Raw genomic sequence first — 25,363 nt, 5'->3', positions numbered from 1 at the left:
GACGTGCACGGCCGCCTCCGGGCAGCGAGGGGCTGCAGTGCGCAGGCGCAGTCGCTGCGCGGGGCGGTCCTTCCCGGCTGCCTTAGCGGCCGGCTCATGGCGGCGGTGGTGGCGCGGTGACGGGTGAGCGGCGGGCCCTACCGGGTACGGCCTGCCCGAAGAGGCCGTGCCGGGCTCCGGGAGGGGTATGGAGAGGCGGGGCGTAACGGGAGGCGGGCTGTTGTCCTCTTTCAGCGGCATTGGCCGTGCGGCAGCTTCCCTTTAAAGGGTCTAGGCCCTTTTGGGAGCGGGGGTTGGGGGGGTGGGGGAAGATCGGGGCGCCTCAGCCCCCCTGCGCGGCCCGCCTGCGGCCCGGGCCTTGGCCCCCTCTCGGTATGGGGGACCGAAATAGCTGCTCTCTCTTTCTTTTGGCCTGGTTACAGCCCTTCTGCTTTGCTCCCTTGTACCCACCCGGCTGTGGTGCACCCCCTCCCCTCCAGGCGTGGAGGCACAAAGTCCCTTTATGGGGATGGCAGCACCCTCCCTGTATCCATACGAGTACCCCAAATCCATCATATAGCTATGGCAGAATAGCAGCACCCTTGCTGCGTGACCTGTACTCTCCCCTGTGACAGGTGGGAATTAGGGTGCCCTGTCCTCATCTTGTCCCCATGTACGTTATATTGTGCTCCTGATCCAATATGCGTTATAATGTGCCCCTGTATGCTTCATTTCCTATGCTTATATGTTTAATATAATCTCCAGCCTCCACGTTCCTGTAGTGAACTCTGCTCATTGAACCCTGGTTATTGATATTCCAGGATTAAATCATTGTGGTTGTGGGCTTTTTTCTTTTTTTTTTAATTTTTCCTGAGTTTGGCGTTCTAATATAGTTGCTGACTGCAACTACAGTTGCATCTGAGAGTTTTTCCACAGGTTTAAATGCATAGAAGTTATGCCTGTGGCAACAATCATATCATATTTGAGGGAACCTGCCTGACATACAGAAGCATCTGTCAAATGTGTGGGGTCAAGATCTTGGTGATGCAATATCAGATGAAGTTATGCATTTCATGTCATTTTATTGATGTAGTTACCTAGATGATTTCATATATGTGAGTTGTGTGTGTATGCATACTGTGTATTTGAGAGGCCTTTACATGTGTGGAAATAGTTAATAATACTATGGCAAGCATATTTAGTATGAGAAAAATGGTCCTTTACAGTGATGAAAGAAACAGTGACATTTAAGAAGATGATTGGAATGTTGATATGTTTGTCTTAGTTTTTGAAGTCATCACAGACAATAATTCTTTTGTGCTTGATTCAGAAGCATTGAGGTTTGTGTGATACATAATACTGAATTTCTTCATAGTATCATAGTATCAGTCAGGGTTGGAAGGGACCACAAGGATCATCTAGTTCCAACCCCCCTGCCATGGGCAGGGACACCCCACACTAGATCAGCCTGGCCAGAGCCTCATCCAGCCTGCTCTTAAACACCTCCAGGGATGGCACCTCAACCACCTGCCTGGACAACCCATTCCAGGGCTTCACCACTCTCATGGTGAAGAACTTCCACATATCCAGCCTGAATCTCCCCACCTCCAGCTTCGTTCCATTCCCCTTAGTCCTATCTCTACCTGAGATCCTGAGAAGTCCCTCCCCAGCCTTCCTGTAGGCCCCCTTCAGATACTGGAAGGCCACAGTGAGGTAACCTCGGAGCCTTCTCTTCTCCAGACTGAACAGCCCCAACTCCTTCAGTCTGTCCTCATAGGAGAGGTGCTTCAGCCCTCTGATCATCCTTGTGGTCCTTCTCTGGACACATTCCAGCTTCATGGACCTCAACAGCGTGGGCTGCAGCATAGCTTCTTCCAACCTTGAAATGATTGATAGCTAATGCTGCAAAAGTCATTTTAGAAAATTCCCAATAACGTTTGAACAGTATTCGTTACCTTTCAGTTACTTTTGTACAGCCTTACTGGAGTCATGTAAATGCTATTTGCTAGAAAAGTGTTACTTGAACTTTCTCTGGCTTTTTAAAATAAAAAAAAAAAGGTATAAAAAATATGGTGTACAGATCAAGTAGTAAATAACCTTGACATAGGTTTGTTATGTCATCTGGATTTTTTTTTCTTTTGTCTTTCAGTTTTAAATAGAAGAGAAAAATGTCACTTTACGATGACTTGGGAGTGGAGACCAGCGATTCTAAAACAGAAGGCTGGTCCAAAAATTTCAAACTACTACAGTCTCAGTTGCAGGTGAAGAAAGCAGCTCTCACACAAGCCAAGGTATAGTCCCCTTCCATTTTTGTTTTCTGTTGTTCAGACTTCTGTGTTTGGAGCATTGAGGAGAGTTTGTGATCTTAGGGTGTGATTTGTGGTAATTTTGATGAGATTTGAGTTTTAGAATAAAACCTTTATTTAGAATAAACCAGACCAGGTTGGAAGAGACCTTCAAGATCATCGTGTCCAACCCATCAACCAATCCAACCCACCCAAACAGCTAACCCATGGCACCAAGCACCCCATCAAGTCTCCTCCTGAACACCTCCAATGACGGCGACTCCACCACCTCCTTGGGCAGTCCATTCCAATGGGCTTTGTATCAAGTTTGTATCAAGGAAAGCAGCAAAACCTTGGGGGGGGGTGGGGGGTGGAGGCGAGATGCATTTTTCTTGAAGTTTGTTAGAGAGATTCTTGCAAAATTAAAGTTGAATGAAGACCTGATATGTGTGCTGCAAACCTCAGATCTTTTAACTAGCAAAGCCAGAAGCTGACCTTAAAATACAAGGATCATGAAATTACTTTCTTTTTTGCCAAAAAGTGCAAATTGTGCATTAGAAATTTTTGCAGAAAGCATGTCCAGTGTACATCAAAGGAAGAAGTAGTGCAAGCTAATTCCTTGAGCTCCAAATGTGATAGAGCCATTTTTCTTTCTTTAAGCAGTGCTGATATTTTGGTTCAGGCAGGACATTCTTTGTGGTCTGCAGCTTCTAGAGTGAGATTACATCAAAAAACAGTAGTTGAGGGAAGGATTTGGCTGATAAGTGGGAAAAACTGGATCAATGAAATCAAATGGCAGCTATATTAGTTTTAATGTCTATATTTCTGAGGAGCAGTGTATGCATAGAGTAATAGAGGAATAGAATTAGAAGATTCAGAGTTCAAAATAGAGTCATACATTTTATCAAATGATAAAGCATGATGAACAGTAAATTTCCAGAATTAAATCTGAGCCTCTTCTTGGAAAAAAAAATTACAAAACAACACCCAGTTCAATTAATCTGAAGAGATTGTCTGAATTTTTAATGTGTGTTTCTGGCCCTGCTCCAAACCAAGAGCCACTCTGTGTCCTAGAGCATGCAAACTAACTTCTCACTGGCTTATGAGGAGAGACTGAGAGAGCTGAGTCTCTTTAGCTTGGAGAAGAGGAGACTAAGAGGTGACCTCATTAATGTTTTTATAAATATGTAGAGAGTGAGTGCCATAAGAATGGAGCCAGGCTCTTCACAGTGATGCCCAATGCCAGGACAAGGGGCAATGGGTGGAAGCTGAGGCATAGGAAATTCCATGTAAACGCAAGGAAAAAATCTTTTCACTATGAGTGTGATGGAACACTGGAACAGGCTGTCCAGGGGGGTTGTGGAATCACCCTCTCTGGAGATACTCAAAACCCACCTGGATATTCTAGGTGATCCTACTCTGGTGGGGGTGGGTTGGGCTAGATGATCTTTCCAACCCCTAACACATTGTGATTCCGGCAAGAATTGGAGACAGTCGTTTTCACACTTGGAGGGGGGTGGGGGTGGGGGTGTGGAAAGAGAGATACAAGCTGCAATTGCTCTTTAGAAAACTCTACAACTACCTGAAGGGAGGTTGTAGACAGGCAGATGTTGGTCTCTGCTCCCAGGCAGCACCAGAACAAGAGGACACAGTCTCAGGCTGCACCAGGGGAGGTTTAGGTTGGATGTTAGGAAGAAGTTCTGTACAGAACGAGTGATTGCCCATTGGAATGGGCTGCCCAGGGAGGTGGTGGAGTCACCATCATTGGAGGTGTTCAGGAGGAGATGATGGGGTGCTTGGTGCCATGGTTTAGTTGTTTGGGTGGGTTGGATTGGTTGAAGGGTTGGATGCGATGATCTTGAAGGTCTCTTCCAACCTGGTTTATTCTATTCTATTCTATTCTCTTTGGCTATACTTTTTAGGCATTTTGTGGTTTGTTTATTTTTCAGAGTCAAAGAACAAAACAAACAACAGTCCTTGCTCCAGTGATTGACCTGAAACGAGGTAGCTCTTCTGATGAGAGACAGATTGTGGACACACCACCTCATGTAGCAGCTGGGTTAAAGGTAAGGTCAAGACAGCTAAAACATCCAGCTGTTACCAGTTGTTTTGGAATTGGAATTCTTTGACTGCAGTGTATCTTTGGGTTTTTATACAGAACTTCCTAGTGGTCAAAGAAGTGAGTGTGTTCTCAAATCTTAATTCCACTGCTCAGAGGTTCTTCAGTTAATGAATGTTCAACTTTCTGCAGTCTTCCATGTGATACAACATGGAATTAAGGTTAATGTACAGTTAAACTACTCATAGTGTATTTCTCCTGGACAGCTTGAAAGTACTCTGCAAGAGTGCAGTTTTGTCAGGTAAATAATGGATGGAACTGGACCAAGGTAACAATCAGCTTAAAAAATAAAGAAAAGCCACCTAACCTCTGCAAATGGATTTCTTGTGGTAAGGAATCAAAAGACACTTCCTCCCTGAACCTTTTTCCAAGGTGATGTTTCTGAAATAGTTCTTCTGAGGGAGAAAAGAACAGTCTGTGCACCTCTGTTGGATTACGTTAATAGCAGATGATGAAAAAGACTGATGAGATTGTGTGGGAGGACCTCTTGCAGATAGTTTTAACAGCCAAGATGCTGTAATACTTCTAATAATGGATTCATGGATTGTGAAAAATCCTTGTCTGCGCTGATGTGCTTTGGTTTTGGCAGGGGGAGCGTATGGAGAAAATTGAGATGGTGAGAGCCAAGCTGAAATGTTAGTTTTAAGTAAAGCAAATATTGATTTCAGTACTGATGGGATTTGGATTTTCTTTTCTTTTTTTTTCCCCCCCTCCAAGGATCCTGTACCTAGTGGTTTTTCTGCGGGAGATGTGTTGATTCCTTTGGCAGATGAGTATGATCCCATGTTCCCAAATGACTACGAGAAAGTGGTAAAACGTCAGCGAGAGGAGCGACAGAGGCAGCGTGAGCTGGAGAGGCAAAAGGAGATTGAAGAAAGAGAAAAGTAAGGCTTTTGTTTAAACCCCTGACATATGGACAGTTAAAACGTAGAAAAATCAATTTGCTTTGTTTTATCCCTCTAAATGTTTCAGGGAAATTCTTAAAGGTGTCATGAGGAGCACTGTATGCTTCTAGAAACTAGTGCAGTGTTTGAATTAAGACGTTTCAGTGTTCTCCCTAAAATCAACTAATAGTGCAAAACATACAGGATTTATCATGTCTCAACCTTTGATTGACTCGTGTCAAGTTTTTCTACACTTACATTATTCCACACATAACAGAAACACGGAATGGTAGTGATTGGAAGGGACCTCTGGAGATCAGCTAGTCCAACCCTCCTGCTAAGGCAGGATCTCCCAGAGTAGGTCACACAGAATCACATCTAGGCAGGTTTTGAATCTCCAGAGGAGACTCTGCAACCTCTTTGGGCAGCCTGTTCCAGTTCTCCGTTGCTCTCACAGGAAAGAAGTTTTTTTCCTTATGTTCACATGGAACTTAAGTGTTTAGTTTGTGCCCATTGCCCCTTGCCCTGTCACAGGGCACCGTTGAATAGAGTCTGGCCCTGTCCTCTTGCCCCAGCCTTTTAGCTGTTGGTCAGCACTGAGGTCACCTCTCAGGCTGCTCTTCTCCAGGCTAGTAGCCCCAGATGTCTCATCCTTTCCTCATCAGAGAGATGCTCCAGTCCCCAAATTTCAGTAGCAGCAGCAGTATTTGCATAGTGTATGCCTCATTATCAGACTTCAACCCTGCAGTTTTAGAGCAGTTGTCAATAACCTGACTACAGAAATACCTTTCAACAGTCAGTGATACACTATCCTTTTTGATTTAAAGCTAAAACATATGCACATATTGGTTTGTAGTACTGAGATGTAGCTTGTCCAGCCTTTGAGAGGCATAGTTGCATTTTCCTTTTTAACATTTTGCATTCAGTTTAAGTTAGTTAATTGTATGTTTAGTACTCCTTTGTCTTTGGACAAAAGAAAATGCTAGTTATTTTTAATTAATGTCCTCTCCCTGGAATAAGAAATCTCTTTGATCATAATAAGGAAGTTGAATGCAGATTCTGCATCCCACTGAGATAGGTGGTGAAACATCTGCCAGCCAGGCAGTAAGATTATATTTGCTTCTTCTAAATTAATAATCCAGTTCATCATATTAGGAGTCATCTAAAGTCTGTGTATTACAAGTGAGTTACTCTGTTACCCTGCTTAAGTTGTGGAAGTCAGTATTTCTGGTCATTTGGACTTCTCTGTCTTTTCTCAATTGTATCTTTATTGTTGTAGTGGAGGAAGAGTGCCTGAGGCTCTTACTTCAGTTAGCATGCAGGATCTCCAAAGTCTGGGCTGTCATTGTCACAGCTTCACTGTTGATTGTGATTTAGTCTAAAGCCTTCTCTAGGTGACCCTGATTTAGCAGTGAGGTTGGATTAGATGACCCCCAGAGGTCTCTTCCAACCCTCACCATACTGGGATTCTGTGATTATACTGGTATGTGGGCTGACAAAGTCATCCTTGTATATAAAAATCAGAAAGAAGTGACAAATACTGAATACATTCTGATTTAGAAGTGAGGAAACATCCTAAACCTTCATCAGATGTGTGCAGAAACTTGAGTGTTTGAACACCAGATGCATTTATTTCAAAATTGAAAAACTTTATCTGGTTCCACATAGTGCTGATTTTAGTGTGGGTTTGATGGCTGTGCTGGGAATGAGATGTGATTTATGACCCAGGCTGTGCTTTTAACCTTTTGAGAAAAATCTTTCTTTCTAAAGTATTAAAATGAGTAATTTCATGATCACTGTAAGTAACAATTAAAGTGCAAATGATTCTTGCAGCATTTCTCAGCTAAATGTTAATGTTGTAATAGACTTGCCTGAACCTTACTGTAATTGCCAAGTTAGTGTCTCAATAATCTGATCTTTAAGTGTGATTTTTTTTGTTTTTAATGGACTGATTAAATTACATCACTCTGAGTAAATTATATTACTCCAAGTTAGTTATATTACTCCATGTAGCCCACAATGGAGGGCTTAAAGAGGGATTCTCCTCAAAGCAGGGTGATTAACGTCTCTATTTGCCATTGCTTCCATGCAACACCTGTTCCATTGTAGACATGTAGTCACTTTGGACTGGATTTATTCAGGAACTTCCTCATTTCCATGCATGCTTATTGGCTGGCTCACAAGTGGAAAATTCTCTTGCTTTAGATTCATCTTCCATTTTACAAAAAATAACCCATGAAGATAAAAGCAGGGAAGCAAAGAGTGAAAGGGTTTACTTAGTACTTTCATGGAAGACATGAGAGCATAGCAGTAAAATGCCAACTGCAAAGGTGGTATCACAAAGCAGAGAGCTAACAGTTAAACCTTGATGGCATTGTGTCCTAACTGTACTGTGTCTCCTAGAAGGCGTAAAGACAGGCACGAGGCCAGTGGATTTTCAAGACGACCAGATCCGGATTCTGACGAAGATGAAGATTATGAAAGGGAGAGACGAAAAAGAAGTAAGGGAGTTGTTCACATTTTTGATGGGGAAAGAGGAGAAAAAGGGGGAAGGAATTCACAGTTCTGTTCCTGTTTCATCAATTCTGTATTTCTCTGTTCTCAGCTCAGAGCTGTACTGCTATTTCTGAGCCTTTAGAATGAACTGAATATTTTACTACGCCATAATTGTTGTGAAACAAAACATGTTCTTTCCTTAGAGGCAGATGGCAGACAGATTATTTGTGGAAAGACCCCATTTACATAAGTTTTTAGGTACCTGTTTTCAGTTCCTGCATGGTGTAGGTTCCAGAAAAGGAGTGAGGCATAAGACAAAAATCAAAGTGTGAGAATCACTACTTCAGTATTGTGTGTTTGTTACTTGCCTCCCCTTAGATGTAGGTAGGTGTGGATCTGTGGCGACAGAGGCCTTTGCATAAACAAAATTAAACTTTATTCCCTTTCAGCAGCAAAGTTACAGTAAGTAACTCAGATCTGTTGTTTTTAAAATAAGATTTCTGACAAGGAACATTTAAAAATATTTACTTTGTCTTGGAAGTTTGGGACTATGTTAGAATATTGATCATTAAAATATGGAAGAGGCTTTCTGCTTTACTCTAATGAAGGTATAGTTGATCTTGAAGATTATCCCTCTCATTTGGTTTGAGCAGTTTCAGAACTGAACACTTGTTTCACTTCAGTCTCTGATGTTGAAGTACTACAAAGCACATCTATAGTGGACACCATGTGTGGTACATCACTGTAGCTTGATGGTGACTCCCTTGATGTGCCTTTCATTCATTTCTAGTTTAACACTGCTGACCCTTCCCAGACTGCTCTCTTGCTACTTCTCTGTTGACAGAGATATATGTTAAGAATAGGCTGGTGAGGAGCCAGCAGCTGTGTTGAGATTCGATGAAGCTATTCCAAGCAGCACAGCTTTATCAAACCAATGTGTTGTCTTCCATTTTGCTCACAGGTATGGGAGGAGCTGCCATTGCACCACCCACTTCTCTTGTTGAGAAGGACAAAGAACGTAAGTACACAAAAATCCTGCTTTCTAAACCCTACCAGTGGTTTTTATTTCTCTTTCAATCTTACATTCATCTCACTCACCCTGCTGCTCTTCCCATGTGGTTCTTCGTGGTGGAAGAACTTGCTCATGTTCTTCCTTGCTGTGGGGAAGCTGTGACACTGCTGCATTTCATATCCTTGTTACAAATTATTATTCTGGTGTTACTAGAGAAGTGATTTCACAAGCTGATCTGTTACAACCATGTTCAGTTTACTCCCTTCTGATATGGAAGAAGAAATATTGCAGACAGGTTTCTCTGGGTAGAAACTTCCACTTGAAGAGGGAATGTTTCCTTTACCCTTTGCTTTAGGAGGTACTTCATAAATATCTTTCCTGAAGGGGCAATGCACTGCAGGCAGAATTTGTTTGAGTGATACAGTGTGTCTAGCTCTGGAGCCCCCACCACAAGAAGAATATGGAACTGTTAGAGCAGGTACAGAGGAGGCCACAAAGATGATCAGAGGGCTGGAGCACCTCTCCTGTGAAGACAGTTTGGGTTGTTCAGCTTGGAGAAGAGAAGGGTCCTTAGACAGCCTTCCAGTATTTGAAAGGGGCCTACAGGATAGCTGGAGAGGGACTTTTGGCAGAGGCACAGAGCAGTACAACCAGGGGTGATTACTTCAAACTGGAAAAAGCTCAATTTAGATTAGACATAAGAAAGAAATTCTTCACCATGAGGCTGATGAGGCAATGGGACAAGTTGCTCAGAGATGGTGTGGAGGCTCCAACTTTAGAAGTACTTAAAGGCAAGGTGGATGGGGCCTTGAGCAACCTGGTCTAGTAGAAGGTGTCCCTGCCCATGGCAGGGGGACTGCAGCTAGATGATCTTTAAGGTCCCCTCTAACACAGACCATGTTATGATTCCTAAAGAGAGGTGTGTGCTGGAGGGTTTCCCTCCATGGAGACAACTTGAAGATGGCAAGTGTCCACTAGATGGCATAGTCCTGCTGTAAGAGCAAAACATGAGGTTTTTGGCATGTCTAATGGTTTTGCATTTGAAAATTGTAATAATGAGCAGTGTGTTGTGTACATTGTTAAAAAACAATAGGGGAAAAAGAACCCTATGCACACATTTTGCCTTGAGAATCCTGATCTAATTTATGAGAGGATTCAAATTAAAAACAATGAGGCTTGGCAGGGCAAGTGAATGATAGAATTGTGAAAGCATTTGTACTGTGCAAACATGAAAAACAGAAAGATTGGTTTAAGTAAATAATTAAGAGCAATTGAGCAGTGGCAAGAAAAAACAAATGCAGACTGGAAATGGTAGAAATATCTTGAGGGGAAGAGCTTTCAAAATGTGACATGATCTCACAAGGAAACCTTTGTATGGCTTGTTACTTGATGCTCAAAGGTAGGCAGAAAATAGTGAGAAGATACTAGGGTGGCAGATAGTCCATCTGCTGCTAAAATAGGGATTCCCCCCCTTATGTAACATCCACAAGTTTTGTTTGACATGTTATTTGTTAGGAGACAAGCACTAATTCACAAGAAAATAATCTAGAATTAAGTCATTCTAAAAGTCCCTAGGTACAAAAGTGGTTTGCATTTTTCTGTAGTGTTTTGTAGGCTTTTTTTTTTCCCCCTTCACATTTTGTTATTTGACTCATGAAGGGCAGGCAGTATAATAATCTAATTAGAATGATTGAGGTATCTCTATCTCAAGAAAGATAACTCCTTTCCCCAGAAAGAGTTTCAATTCAGAAACTGTCAGTGAGATCTCTTAAAATTGTGAAATACTTGGCTTTTAGTTTGCTTGTCCTCTTCTGGATAAAGTCATTTTAGTGCAGGTGGCCTCTCAATGTTTCTTTTCTCCATTCAATAAGTCCTCTATTCAGTAAGCTCTTCTACCTAACCTGGGGGCCACCAGGCCTTTGTCTCCCACCCCCACCCCACTTCGTCTTCCTAAAGCAGCTCCTGATCCCTCTACACCATCCTCCACCCTGCCTAAACAGGTCCTGCTCCACCACCACCATTTTTGCACCCATCCCAGAGCCAGGGCCAAGACCCTCAACCAGCCCAGATGCCACACACAGGATCTCAGCCCCAGTAAGGAGCCCCAGCCAGCACCTACGGATGATACCGGAGTAGTGATCAACCCTATTCCTACCTAACCGGGGGGCCACCAGGCCCCCCGGCCTTTGTTGTCACCACCACCATCACCCAGTGTGCACCATGGGGACTCACCTGTGATGAGAGGAGGAGAATCCTGCAGCCCAGATGGGCTCAGCTTGGAGCTTCTGCCTTTCCTGGGGTGGAATTAAAAAGGGGAGTGGGTGGGGAGAGCAAAGGGGCCACACCTGGGGTGGGAGGAGACTCCAAGAGAGCCCAGGTGCTCTGGGATTTGAGGGGAAAAAGGGGGAGATATGGTGGGAAAGGGGAGGTGGTGGTGGTGAAAGGAGGGGATTTAAAAATAACTTTCTTTTCCATAAATCTTTCATAATGTACAACTGCAGTTCATGGTTTGCTTTGCCTCCATGCAAAAAGAACAAACCCACCAATGCTTCATAAAATGAAGCACAATGGTGGCTATTACAATGAAATCTTTCCATAATTATCATTTTGCTTGGTGGGAAAATCTGTGTTTTCACACCAAAATAACAAGTTTTAAAAAAAAACAAGTTCTTCAAGAGTGAATTTTTTTCCCCTGGGTACCAGCAGACAACACCAGTATGATTGAGGGACTGGAGCATGTGCCCTGTGAGGACGGGCTGAGAGCCTGGGGCTTTTTAATTTGGAGAGAAGAAGACTAAGAGGGGATTTAATAAATGTTTATAAATATCTGAGGGCTGGGTGTCAAGAGGGAAGGGACAGGCTCTGCTTACTTGCACCCTGTGATAGGACAAGGGGAAATGGATATAAACTACAGCACAGGAGGTTCCACCTCAACATAAGGAGGAACTTCTTCACTGTGAGGGTCACAGAGAACTGGAACAGGCTGCCCAGAGAGGTTGTGGAGTCTTCTTCTCTGGAGACTTTCAGGACCCATCTGGATGTGGTCCTGTGTGACCTGTGCTAGATTCTGTGGTCCTGCTCTGGTAAGGGAGTTGGACTTGATGGTCTTCAAAGGTCTCTTCCAACCGCTAACATCCTGTGATCTTATGAATAAATGCATTGTAGACCTGTGGATATGAACTCATTGTGTATCCAGTGGGGAAAATCCAGTAAATCAAATCAAATATTGTTTCTGAAAAGAAACCAAAGCAGAGTCTGATGGTTGAAAAACTGGACATGAGCTGGTAATGTGCACTCACAGCCCAGAAGCCAACCGTGCAGCATGGGCAGCAGGTAGAGGGATGGGATTCTTGCCCCTCTGCTGAGACTAAATTAAAAGATTTGAGACTAGATCTAAAGAAGAATTTTTTTGTGCTGAGGATGGTGAAACACTGGCCCAGGTTTCCCAGAGAGATGGTAGATGGCCCCATCCCTGGGAATCTACCAGTCAAGTTGAACTGTGCTCTGAGCAATCTGATCTAGTTGAAGATGTCCCTGCTCAGTGCAGGGGGCTCAGACTAGTTGACCTTTAAAGGTCCCTTCCAACCCAACTTTGATTCTCAAAGATCTGTGTGCTAAGGACATATCCACCTCATTTGGATTTATGTGAAAGACTTAAAAAAAATAGTACTAAAGCAGAAAACACTACAACTTGGAGCTGTCTGAAGAGCTGTCTGTAAATGAGATATGTTGATAGCATAGTAGTTCAGTGTTCATAACAAACAGGTAGCTCATGCAAAGTATTTTACTGAACAAACAAATGTCTCTCTTCTTCAGCTGTCGCATCATTTCCATATGAAGAGGAGTCAAGACCTCGGGCACCATCCTCCAAAGCAGCTATTCCTCCTCCAGTGTATGATGAGGCTGAAAGACCTCGTTCCCCCACGGGACCTAGCAACTCTTTCCTTGCTAACATGGGGTAAATGATGGACTTATGCACATTTTGTGGAAAAAGGCCTTAGAAGCTGGTGGAAACCCAAAGTTAAAATAGTTTGTCAGTAGAGAGAACACAACTTACTACATGTGTGTGGTTAGTCTGTGTGCACGCAGTCCTAACTGGCAGGATATAGCAAACCCAGTGGATTTACTCAGTTGAGAGAAAGATGTTTGAGGTGGTTGTGTTGAAGGCTGTGCTTTTAAGCAAGTTCTGGAGCCACACTCCACTAAAAAGTGTTTATAGTTGGTACGAGCCAAGCTAATGTAGTATACAGGAAAACACAGATGGCATGTTAGTCCTTCTGGCTTCTTTCCCACTGACCAGTGGGGAAGTCATTTCAGCTCTGCTTTATTTGTTCTACAGTTCAACGCTGTTTGCATGAATGTGGCAGCAATGGCTGTAAGTCTGTCCATTTACTTTCCTGCCTTGGATTAGCATCACATGTAATACTTGTGTTGCTACAATGGCATCAAGCTGAATTTGTAGTTAAAACAGCTTATGAGAGACTTCCTTTGAAAAGTGTAGTGGTTAGCTGTGGTACTCATTAATTACATCAAGTGTTGTAGAAATGCAGCCTCAATGTAGTCAAAACTCTCTGAACACAGGCTCCAAAGTGCAGTTTACTACATTATTACACTGCATTTCCATTTTGGAGACAGTTTTTGGTGCATTTTTTGGGTGGAAATTCTTTCTTTACATTGTCCAGAAAAAGCATAGCCAAATTCAGCGCTTCTGGACCCGTTTTGTATGTTGTTGCCACCTCAAGTTAACCACACCCTGGGACCTTCACTGAAGGAAGTGCTAAAAATATGACCAGCCCTGCCTTCCTTTGACCACAGAGTTGGCTGCTGTTAATTCTGTGACTTACTGTTTTAACCTTTCAGCATTACATAGCCAGACTTTTTGACCTGTTTTAATGGGTCTTTGTATGTTTCATGTAGGTATGCTTAGAAAATAGTCATGCAGTCACTGATCCTGCATCCTCTGTGGCCTTAGAGGCCCATTGCTAAAATGGGGATGACTAAGCAGAGAATACTTGCTGTGGTGTGAACTGCCCTACCACTGCAAGTGTTCAAAGCCAGGGTGGATGGACCTTGAGTAGGCTGGTCTAATAGGATGTGTCCCTGACCATGGCAGGGAGTTGGAACTAGATGATCTTTAAGCTCTCTTCCAACCCAAACCGTTTTATGATTCCATGTCTTTAGTTCCTTGGCCTATGTCACTGTGATCTCTAAAGAAATATCAACACATGTAGGTATATTTTGATTCTATCTATTTGTTCAGTGGTAACTTCAAAGCCTGTCAGTGGAGGTGCTTTTTGTGAGGTAAAGAACTTGGGGACTTTATTGCCTATTGTTCTTGAAGATTTGGAAACATGAGAAGGTTAATATTGAGGATATCCAGGTGTGTTACACGAGCAGGGAGCAGAGCCATGTACTTTGGAGCTTATGCTAGTTTTGAAGTAGCAGATAGTGGAATATGTTCTGTGGGAAGCAGATACTCTGTATCTGCCTTTTGTCTTAAGCTTTTGATACCAGGTGCTGACAAATACAAGAAACTGGACTAAACAGACCTTGGTCTAATCTGATTAGACCTGGTCTAGTGAAAGGTGTCCCTGTCCATGGCAGGAGGGTTGGACTAGCTGATCTTTCAAGGTCTCTTCCAACCTAAACCATTCTGTGGGGTGTATGGTACTGACATGCACTGCTGATGGAAGGTGGGTTTTATGTGTAAAAGAACAGTTTTCAGTCATCTCCTCTGCCAGCTCCTCTGTCTATAATTAAAGGGTAACAATTTTTAACTGCACAGGGTGCTATGGAATTGCTTGGTTGTAAAGCCATGTAGCAGCTCTTATGTTTTTAGTGTCTGTGTAATGAGATTTGAAGAGGTAGAATATTTGAGCACTCAAGAGAAATACAGTGTTAATGTTTTCTGTAAGAAACCTTTGCTAACTGATGCTTTTTCTCTTTGCAGAGGGACAGTAGCTCATAAAATCATGCAGAAGTATGGTTTCAGAGAGGGCCAAGGGCTAGGAAAGCATGAACAGGGGCTGAGCACAGCGCTGTCAGTAGAGAAAACGAGCAAAAGAGGTGGCAAGATCATTGTTGGTGATTCTACAGAGAAAGGTAATTTTCTCCTACACCAATACGTTTGTTAAAATGCAATCAGGGAAAAATAAGAGTTCAGGCTCAATGGAAGCTCCTGGATTTTTTGTTTGCAGAAAGTTCTAGCTAGAGTTGGAAAAATTATTTGTGCTCCTCCTTAAGCAATCTGTTGTAGAGGAAGGTGTCCTTTCCTGTGTCAGGCAGTGTGGAACTGGATATCTTCAAGGTCCTTTCCATCCCAAATCATTCTTTGATTCTATGATTGTGAAAATCTATCTTTTTATTCTTTTTTCAAGTGATCCTCTGTTAATTATCTTAGTTCATCTTTGCCTCTCAGTTATCCTTTAGTGTTTGGAAGCATTTTCCCTTCAAGGGATAATCTGTTCTGCTCCTGCTGGCTTTTTCTCTACCATTTGCTTTAGATATTGCTCTCATTTTCCCCTGCTGTTGTCTCATCTAGAGGCAATTCCTAGCCTTACTAGAACAGCAGCTCTGCATGAGCACAAGTACTGGAAGTCAGGAGATCTGGTATTTAGTTCTTAGGAAATCTGATATGACTCTGAACTGATGAATGATGTCCTTCAAAAAGATAGCACATTGTCAGTGTTGTAGCTTAATTCACGTTCTGTAGAAGTTGTTTTTCTGGTTATTGTCCTTCCAATAGCTAGTTCTGAGTTCTTTGCCAGTAAGAAGTCCATTGTTTGATAACAGTAAGATTTTGATTAAAAAAAACATATAAGGGTTAATTGAGCTTTAATCTTAAATCATTTCACGATTCACTCTTCTGTCTTCATAACAGAAACAGGCAAGAAAGCAGATTCTAATCCATTGACAGAGATACTGAAATGCCCAACTAAAGTGGTCTTACTAAGGGTAAGTTGGGAGTCAGAGAACTTGTACTTCATGTTTTCAGCCTACACAACTGGTTGAAATACTTCAACCAGTTTCCTTTTACAATGACTCTACACAGTTAAAATACCTCTACCCTGCACCCACATGATCCTTTATGTGGAGGAGGAAATATGTGTCTTCCTGAGACACAAGATGTGGCTATGATTTAACAGTGCTTCAGATTACACATTTGCCTTGTCTTGGTATGAGAGAACTTGTCTTCTCCTGTGGCTTCTGACAGATAAACTGAAGCTTAAAGTATTTGTGGTCACAGTAGCATGCATCTGTGATTTGTCTGTACAGACTGCACACAGTGAGCTGGGTTTCTTCTTTTAACTTTCAGAACATGGTTGGTGCTGGGGAGGTGGATGAAGATCTTGAAGTTGAAACTAAGGAGGAATGCGAGAAATATGGCAAGGTTGGGAAATGTGTCATCTTTGAGGTAAGAGAGAATCTCTTGTTGGCTGCACTGAAAACAAACTGGACACTCATCCCTCACAACTGGTTTGTTACTGCCCAAGAGAAGTGACATAGAGTAGAAGGTCTCACAGGGTATTTTGCTCTGTCGAGATTCTGGATTTTCCATGTCTATAAGACACATTAGAATCTGGGTGAAAATCTCTGGGTATTGTTCTTCTGATACCTCTTTATTGTGTCCTCCTCACAGCAATAGAAAAGAGTGGGTTTGCTTCTGTTCTAATTACTTCTGATTTCGTCCCCCAGGGATCAGTGCTGGGCCCCGTCCTCTTTAACATCTTCATTGATGATTTGGATGAGGGGGTCGAGTCAGTCATCAGCAAGTTTGCAGATGACACCAAGTTAGGAGCAGATGTTGGTCAGTTAGAGGGTAGAAAGGCTCTGCAGAGGGACCTCGACCGACTGGACAGATGGGCAGAGTCCAATGGGATGGCATTCAACAAGTCCAAGTGCCGGGTGCTGCACTTTGGCTACGGCAATCCCATGCAGAGCGACAGGCTGGGGTCGGAGTGGCTGGAGAGCTCCCAGACAGAGAGGGACCTGGGTGTGCTGATCGACACCCACCTGAATATGAGCCAGCAGTGTGCCCAGGTGGCCAAGAAGGCCAATGGCATCCTGGCCTGCATTAGGAATAGTGTGGCCAGCAGGAGCAGGGAAGTCATTGTGCCCCTGTACTCTGCATTGGTTAGGCCGCACCTTGAGTACTGTGTCCAGTTCTGGGCCCCTCAGTTTAAGAAGGACATTGAGACACTTGAATGTGTCCAGAGAAGGGCAACAAGGCTGGGGAGAGGCCTTGAGCACAAGCCCTATGAGGAGAGGCTGAGGGAGCTGGGATTGTTTAGCCTGGAGAAGAGGAGGCTCAGGGGTGAACTCATTGCCCTCTACAACTACCTGAACGGTGGTTGTAGCTGGGAAGGGGTTGGTCTCTTCTCCCAGGCAACCAGCACCAGAACAAGAGGACACAGTCTCAAGCTGTGCCAGGGGAGGTATAGACTCAAGGTGAGGAGAAAGTTCTTCACTGAGCGAGTTGTTCGTCATTGGAATGGGCTGCCCAGGGAGGTGGTGGAGTCACTGTCCCTGAAGGTGTTCAAGAGGAGATTGGACATGGCACTTGGTGCCATGGTCTAGTCATGGGGTCTGTGCTGATAGGTTGGACTCGATGATCCTCGAGGTCTCTTCCAACCTTAGTGATACTGTGATACTACTGTGATTTGGGGGGTTTTGTTTTGTTTCAGATTCCTGGTGCCCCTGATGATGAAGCTGTTAGAATATTTTTAGAGTTTGAACGGGTTGAATCTGCCATCAAAGGTAGGATGCTAAATTGTGTCCTCTAAACCTCAGGTAACATCTGTAGAGAGGGTAAACAGTCTCACTGGTTAAACTATTTAGCGTAAGAAATGGTTTATTTATTTTATTGAGTTGCTGCCTGCTGACCTGTTCTGGGTTTCCATTCCAGCTGTTGTGGATCTAAATGGAAGATACTTTGGAGGCAGAGTGGTGAAGGCTTGTTTCTACAACCTGGACAAGTTCAGAGTACTGGATCTGGCAGAGCAAGTTTGATTTTAAAAATCTAGCTCAAGGTGTCACTGTTTGGCAATCATGTTTTCAGCAGTAGGCTGGGAATACAGAAGAGAAAAGTAGCTTTCCTAGCAAACTGGAAACAAGCCTCATTGAATGGATTTTTCACATTCGTTGTGACTTACATTTTTTGTAATATAAAGCCCTTTGAAAGTAAAATTCACGTCTGTGTGGTTTTGAATTGCACACTTCTGCTTCGTGCTCTGGGGATCCCGGGTTACTTTGAGCTTTCAGATGACTTCGTTCTTTTCAAATCCGATGTTGAGGAGATGCTTTGTCTGTATTCCTGCCTTCCTTGTTCTGGTGCTTCATCATGGAGTCCCTGTGCTGCATCCACAATAAGTTGGAAGCTTCGGAAAAGAACTGTGTATTATTTACTTCTCTTCCCTGATGGTCTCTCTCAGAGTTACAGCCTTGCTCTTGTAAGTCCTCAGTCTCCGCACGCCAGTGTGATCTGGGTTTGTTGGACAGCTGGCAGATAGTTCATTCTCTGCTGACTCCAGGACAATACTTTCTGTGCCAGAATGGAGTAACAAGGAATGAGTCTTTCCTTCAAAAAAATGAAAGAAAGAAAGAATATCCACATTTAACCCAGGGAAATGGGAGGAGGAAGGAGTTGAAAATACTTAGCCATTTGAATCAGAATTAAGGGACTGTTAGCAGGAGCCTTGTGCTGGCAGGCCAGGCTTTGTGAGAAGTGTAGGGTTAACTCATGACAACTCGTTACTGAAATGCTCTAGGTAGAGCTGAGGGAAACTTTCTTGTGTCTGGCCAGCTGTCAGACTGTCACATCACACAAAGGTAACTAACATCTTGTTTAACTGATTCAAACCTGACCCTTGCTCCCATCAAGGTTAAGTGAGTGTTTTGGGTTTTTATTCAAACAAGTGCCAGTGGAAGTTTCCAAAGTAGGAGGTGATGGGAAAAGATCCTCCTGTGAGAACCTGAAGAGTTGACAAACTAAACTACTAAACACTACAACTCCTTTTTACCTGATGTAAAATAATACATAGCACTCTGCTTCTGGATTTCATGTTTGCTTTTTGTTTGGGAGCAGTGTGTGACAAAGAGTTGGCAGTAGGTGGCTGTGGACTGATGGCATTGTCCCCATGCTCCATTGCACCTAGAATTGTGCAGGTATTAAAATGGAAGTGAGCTCTGAGGGCATTTTAGCTGTTTGAAAGCTGATGCTGGTTGTCTTTTTCCTGTTTTACACATGTATTGGGGGGAGGGGGTATAGACCTGTAGTTGCTCAACGCTGTGAATATCTCCAGTTAATTGCCCATTAAGTGTTGGCTGCAGATCTATATGACAAACCCTTGGTCTTGTGTTTTGCTTATTTTGTCTGCTTGTGTTCCACCAACCTCTGTACAAACACTTGCTTGTAAAACACAAAACAGTTTTTAAAAAAAACCTTGTATTTTACCTCCTGTGTGTTGGCTTCCTTCCTGCCCTCTCCTGTTGCACAGGGCCTTCCCACAGAGCGGTTGCTGGTACTCCACATGTGCTGCTGCTGGCAGTCACTATGACCCACTATTAGAAGACCTTACTGCAGCAGAGGTGAAGAACTGGCCTGATTGAAACTGGAAACCACACAACTTGGGGCAATAACAGAATCCACATTCAGTTGTTTGCTCACTGTTCATTTTCTGTTTAACCCTGAGCGGTGCTTGAAGGCCTTTGCTAGTGTGTAGTAAAGCAAAAGAAAAGAGCCTGTTCTGAGTTAGCATGGATTTGCTTATAAAAAGTCAAGTAATTTGAGTGGCTTGCTGTAGAAGGTTAAGCACTGATAACAGATTTAGCATGATCTGAACTTAGCTGTAAATATGACTTGGCTTTAAGCACCAAGGTTTATTTATGGCTCTTCTGCCAACACCACTGTTCTCTGTGACTAGCTGTAAGCATTTCCTGAGGTGCACAGACAGGTGGTTGTGTCTTCTAATGAGCTGTAATGCTGTTTGTCTGTACTAGCAGCTTCCAGTTTGGTGAGCCAGAGGTCTTCCATTGGCTGAGAATTATTTACTGTCAAGTTTCTACCCTACAGTTGTAAAAATCCTTATTGTGGTTGAAGATTTACAGGTAAGGTTTACCCCTGGAAATGGAGATCAGTGCTATAAATTAAAAGTGTTTTTCTGTACTATGAGGTCACTAAGACAGCATAAGCATCCATCCTACTAAAGTGTCAGCAGGCCTACATTGCCTTGATTTTACTCTTTGTGGGTACTCCCTTTGCTGGGTGCTGCACAAATACTGGAACCCGGTTTGTAAGCTCTTGTCCTCTGGATGCTGCCAGAGTAAACACAAACACATGTGCAGGTCTGGAAATCTGAAAGGAATCAGACACACTGACGAGTCCTTACTCAGACTTTACTTGTCACAGATAATGTGGTTAGTAAGAAGCATAGTTTCACAAGTGCAGGTTCTTCTCCCAGGCTGTGTTGATGTATTGGCTCAGGCTTTCTCAGCTATGGCTGGATCTTGCACGCCTTTAAAAATATGGTTCTGAATTTACTTCTCTACTTCCTATCTCTGGCATCTTGTTTCTATTTCTAGACCTATTTCTAGTGGTTTCTCAAATTGCTTTTAGCAGCTTCAGCTCTTCCTGCTTACACATCCCTTTTAGGTTTTTTTCCTTCTGTGATTTGTCAGGGCCCTCTCAACAGGCTCGGCAGCAGCACTTGATCTGGAGTTGCAGCAAACAAGTTTTACCTGTTTGTTTGTCTTGAAATTGTGCACCCACCTCTTTCTAAGATAGCTCCTTGTTACAGTGATTTGACACAATATATTTTATTTTTGGGTTTGTGTGCTGCTCTGAAAGGTTATGATCACTAAAAAATTTGTTGGGAAGAAGTTCTTTACAGTGAGGGTGGTGAGACACTGGAACAGGTTGCCCAGGGAGGTTGTTCAAGGCCAGGTTGGACAGGCCCTTGAGCAACCTGCTCTAGTGGAAGGTGTCCCTGCCCATGGCAGCGGGTTTGGAACTAGATGACCTTTAAGGTGCATCCCAACCCAAACCATTGTATGATTTTACAGAAAATGCAGAGGATGGTGGCCTGTTAAGATACATTCACCTTATTGGCAGGGCAGTATTAGTTATATTGAAGTGTTTGGTGTTTTGTCCAGGCCTGATTTTCTAAAGTCGAGCTTTAATTCCATGTTTTAACTACCCAGGTAAATACTCTGATTCTCTAATGGGCTGAATAATTGAATCTCCTCTCAGGCTAAGAATGAACTGTTCATTACTTCTGGGGATCTAGATTAGGTGCCTACTTAAGAGAGATTTTGACAGTGTCCTGAAGTTAACAGCAAGCTGAGAGGGACGTGTGGGACGTGTCAGCTGAACAAGGTATCCCTTGTTCATTATCAACCCTGAAGTCTTAAGAACAGGGATTTGCATACTGGCATTATGATTTGCTGCCTTGTTCTCTTCCTAACTCGTTAAGACTGGCTGCTATTTTTGCAGCAGGGAAGTACTGACTTGATGCTTTTGTAGCTGTTAGAATCCCAGCATTTCATTTCTGAGTGCTAACAGCTATTTCAGAGCCCATCATTATGTGCCTAGATTATGACTGTGTTTTTCTTTTGTGTGCTGTTCTGCACTTAATCTTTGCTGAATTTCAGATGCCAGTTGCCTACTCAGTGTCAGATTAAAGAAATCTGAGATGGAGCTTGCAAGGAACATCTTTAACATTATTATTGTCAAAATTTCTATGTGCTGAATAAGTTTGGGGCCATGTTATACGAACTCCTTGATGACCTGTGAGTGATCACTGAATTACTGTAGCACTTTTGAATGAGCATACCAACTTAGTACAAGGATGGCTGCATTCATGACAAGCCTCTATGTCCAGGTTCTACCCAAGGTTTGTTAGAGACAGCTAAAATTGCCAGGATATCATAGATAATTGGGTTCCTGTGCCTGTGAACGTTCCCTAGCACTGCTGAATTTACTAGCCTAATTAGCTGGGAATCTTAGGAGTTTCTAAGACATCTGATGCAGACAAAAGGAATAGAGAAGGAAATTATCAAAGATGAATGTCAAGAGGTAAGGACACAAGCTGAGTATTAAGTCAAGATAAATCAGAATCAGTCAGGACAAAAACCCTGATGAAACAGAAATGCCAGAGAGAGTAATCCAAACCAAAACGGTCCATGGCACCCATGTCCTCTTCTAGCATGCAGGATGGACTCCTGTCTGAATCTCATCGACTCTTCTGATGTCAGCAAGTATTTGTGAAATTTCCTTTTTAAGTGTAAATTTAAGGAGACATTTAAAAGTCTTACGTAGTCTCCACAAGGGGTTAGAAATAGTTCTCTTTTTATTGTTTGGTCAGGTTGGACGAGGCTCTGAGCAACCTGATCTAGGTGAAGATGTCCCTGCCCACTGCAGCAGATTAGACTGGGTGACCTCTAGAGGTCACTTCCAACCCAGACCATTCTCCTTAGTTCTATAAAATCTAAGCTTGCTTTGCCAATACGGTATGAGATGGGAGAGGTTTTGCCTCCCCAAAGCTGCTTTCTGAATAGCCATATGAAGAGGGAGGAGAGGAAGGAGTCAGGTAGAAAAAGTGTCTTGCCTAAGATCATGGAGAAAGTTGATTGAAGAGTTGTGATTACACCATATTGCCCTAGACTTTCACCTATAGAGTCAAAGCCTACATTCCCTGTGAAGCTGCTTTTTATTTTGACAACAGCAAATGCTAAGTGCTCTTAGCCTTGAATTGTGTATTCCAATGTGAATTCGGCTGAGGAGAAGCAAAGGTGATTTGTGTGCTGCAGTCTGTAAGTGCTTGCTTTTTGAGGTGCTCCTCTGAAATCAAGCTCCTGTGGTAGCCTGGTCTCAGTGTGTTGGGCTGTTTTGCCCTTCTGTGCAGGAGAAAATCATACAATTATAGAATGGCCTAGATTGGGAGGGACCTTAGAGATTATCTACTCCAATCTCCCCTTCATGGGCAGGGAGGTCTCTCAACTAGACTTTGTTGCTCAAGGCCTCATCCAAGCTGGCCTTGAACACCCCCAGGGAAGAGGCATCCACAGCCTCCCTGGGCAGCCTATTCCAGAGTCTCACCACCCTCATACTGAAGAACTTCTTACTAAGATCCAGTCTAAACCTAGTCTCCTTCAGCTTCTATCCATTCCCCTTGTCCTATTGCTAGACACCCTTATGAAAAGCCCCTCTCCAGCCTTCCTGTAGGATCCCTTCAGCCACTGAAAGGCAGTTAGAAGGTCCCCTCAGAGTCTTCTCTAAGCTGAACACCCAAAGGTCCCCCCGCCTAAAATCAGCAGAGGTGTTCCAGCCCTTGGGTCATTTTTGTGGCCCTCCTCTGGACTCACTCTACAGTTCTGTGTCCTTCTTATGATGGGGACACCAGAATGCAGTATTTGAGGTGGGGTCTCACAAGAGCAGAGTAATGTGCATTGTAACCCCACAGAGTTCTCATAAAGACAAAATATGACAGGCTTGAAAGAGGTGCTTAAATCTCTTAAATCTTTCTCCACAAGCAAAAGTCTAATGAGGACTTTCTGTGCTTACAATACTTGGTGCAAGAGGCCCTGAGCAAGACTCAAATTCATCTCATGTTAAATTCAACCCCATGCTCGTGCCTGGGGGTTTTCTTCCCTAGTTGCAGGACTTGGCACTTTTTATTAGGCTTTGAGCTGTTCCTGTTCATTTCTTCATCTTCTTCTTGTCCCCCTGGGTGGCATCATGGTCCTCTAGAATATCAGCTACCCCTTCCAGATTGGTGTCATCTGCAAGCTTGCTTAGGGTACATTCTGCCCCATTATCCAGATCAGTAATGAAGATGTTAAATGGGACCACTCAGAGATATGGCAGAGGCCCCATCCTTGAAGACATTCAAGGTCAAACTTGATGGGGCCCTGATCAACCTGATCTAGTTGGGATGTCCCTGCTTGCTGCAGGGGTGTTGGACAAGGTGACCTTCAAGGGTGCATTCTATGATGCTGTGACTGGATCCAGTGCAGAATCCTGGGGCACACCCCCAGTTATTAGCTTCCAAACAGGCTTTGTGCCACTGATCACCACCCTCTGGGCCTGACCATGTAGCTGTTTTTCAATCTGCCTTGGTTTGCTCATCTAGCCCATGCTTCAACACCTTCTTTATGAATAGAGAATGTTTGAAAGCCTTGCTGAAGTCCAGGTAGACTGTATCTGCTGCTTTCCCATTACCTACTAGGCTAATCATTTCATTGTAGGTCATCCAGTCAGTCAAGCATGACTTCCCCTCAGTGAACCCATGCTGACAACTACTGATGGGTTTTTTTTTGTCTTTCATGAAAACAGTTTTCAGGATTAGCTGCTCCAGAATCTTACAAATAAATGCAAGCTCTCTAAAATGTGGATCACTGCAGCTGAGAGCTGCTCATAGGTTGATAAAGGCATTGATCATGTGTTCCTGACCAGGTACAAGACTAGAATCCTCCTCTTTTTCCCAGTAAAGCAAGAACTGCTTGTGATCATGGAGAACTTCTGTTTCCCCCAAGCACTTTCTGTACTGGTAACTGCAGACAATGTGGTAATGATTGACTCCTCTGGAGAATTCATGCCTTTAGGTGATGAGGTTCTTGTCCTTAAGGGAGGAACAGGGCTTGATTGCATTAGCAAGTCTGTTAATTTGCCATTAATAATTGCTGAGCAATGAGACTGTGCAGCCTGTCTGCAACTGGAGGGCATCTTAGCTGTTTTAAAAACTCCTGTGCTTTTTCACTGTTTTAAAAACTCCTGTGATTTTTCAGGTGCTGCTTGGATTTTTAAACCTTCAAGTCTCTTCAAGAGAGGCAGGCATCATGGTGGGCTTTCTCACCACCATGCTCAGGACCACTGTTCAGACTCCAGCTGCTGCTTGGTGACAGTCAGTCTCCTGAGTTTGGCCTTCAGTCTTGTGCTAGAGGAAAGAACTTGAGTTTTTGTGAAATTCTGGGTCTGTCAGCCAGGAAACTTGCTGTCTTGCTGTGCTGAGCTACAGAAGAGATGCATGTTTAATGGATGGATTTGAGAGTAGCACCTGGGCTTGGGAATCTTCCTGGTGTATTCTGTAGGCAAGAATTCTAATAAAGGACTTCCCTCCTACTCTGTGCTGTGGTGCTGAAGATCTTATTCTAGCTACATAGCAGTTAAAGAGCAATCTCAGAGCCTTTATCATCCTATCCGTTTGGCTTATGGGAAACTACACTATTTTTCTCATGTCCTCAAGGCTTTTCTCTCCTTTGAAACTCTCCATGGACTTCCAGAAATGTGAAGGCTTTGAGGTCAGTGCTGAACTAAACCTATGGACTGGGAGGCACTGATGGGCAGCAGGTGACTGACTCCTTACAGCATGTTCCTCCAGAGTGTGATGGAGAAACAGTGGAAATACAGACTAGTCCATGTAGCTGCTCTGTGAAGATCTCATGGGAAGTATCTTAGTCAGCTCAAGATGAGCCAGCAGTGTACTCTGGGGGGCAAGAAAGCAAACAGTAGCCTTACCTGTATCAGGTATCATAGTGTTACAAGCAGGGCCAGGGAAGTGATTGTCCCCGTCTACTCCGCACTGGTGAGGCT

General features: G+C 43.5%; 1 protein-coding gene across 4 annotated transcripts; it reads left to right on the top strand.

The window, feature by feature from the left end:
* Positions 1 to 36: 36 nt before the first annotated feature.
* Positions 37 to 19,227, top strand: RBM17 (RNA binding motif protein 17). Of its 4 annotated transcripts, none has more exons than XM_068168916.1 (12): positions 37 to 123; positions 2,129 to 2,270; positions 4,214 to 4,330; positions 5,101 to 5,267; positions 7,671 to 7,768; positions 8,725 to 8,781; positions 12,592 to 12,733; positions 14,726 to 14,877; positions 15,656 to 15,729; positions 16,091 to 16,189; positions 17,460 to 17,532; positions 17,681 to 19,227. In XM_068168916.1, exons 2-12 carry the CDS (start codon positions 2,148 to 2,150, stop codon positions 17,782 to 17,784), a joined length of 1,206 nt encoding a protein of 401 aa, XP_068025017.1. In that variant the 5' UTR covers positions 37 to 123; positions 2,129 to 2,147; the 3' UTR covers positions 17,785 to 19,227. The 4 variants fall into 4 exon arrangements, with proteins under 4 accessions (XP_068025017.1, XP_068025030.1, XP_068025015.1 ...); XM_068168929.1 differs by having other exon boundaries at positions 76 to 185; positions 7,674 to 7,768; XM_068168914.1 differs by having other exon boundaries at positions 78 to 185.
* Positions 19,228 to 25,363: the final 6,136 nt, after the last annotated feature.

Source organism: Melanerpes formicivorus, unplaced genomic scaffold (genome assembly GCF_026170545.1).
Source record: "Melanerpes formicivorus ecotype bairdi unplaced genomic scaffold, bMelFor1.0.p_v2 SCAF_3, whole genome shotgun sequence".
NCBI classification, from domain to species: Eukaryota; Metazoa; Chordata; class Aves; order Piciformes; family Picidae; genus Melanerpes; species Melanerpes formicivorus.
Note: the sequence above shows the minus strand (reverse complement) of the source record. Positions and strands in the feature narration are given on the sequence as shown.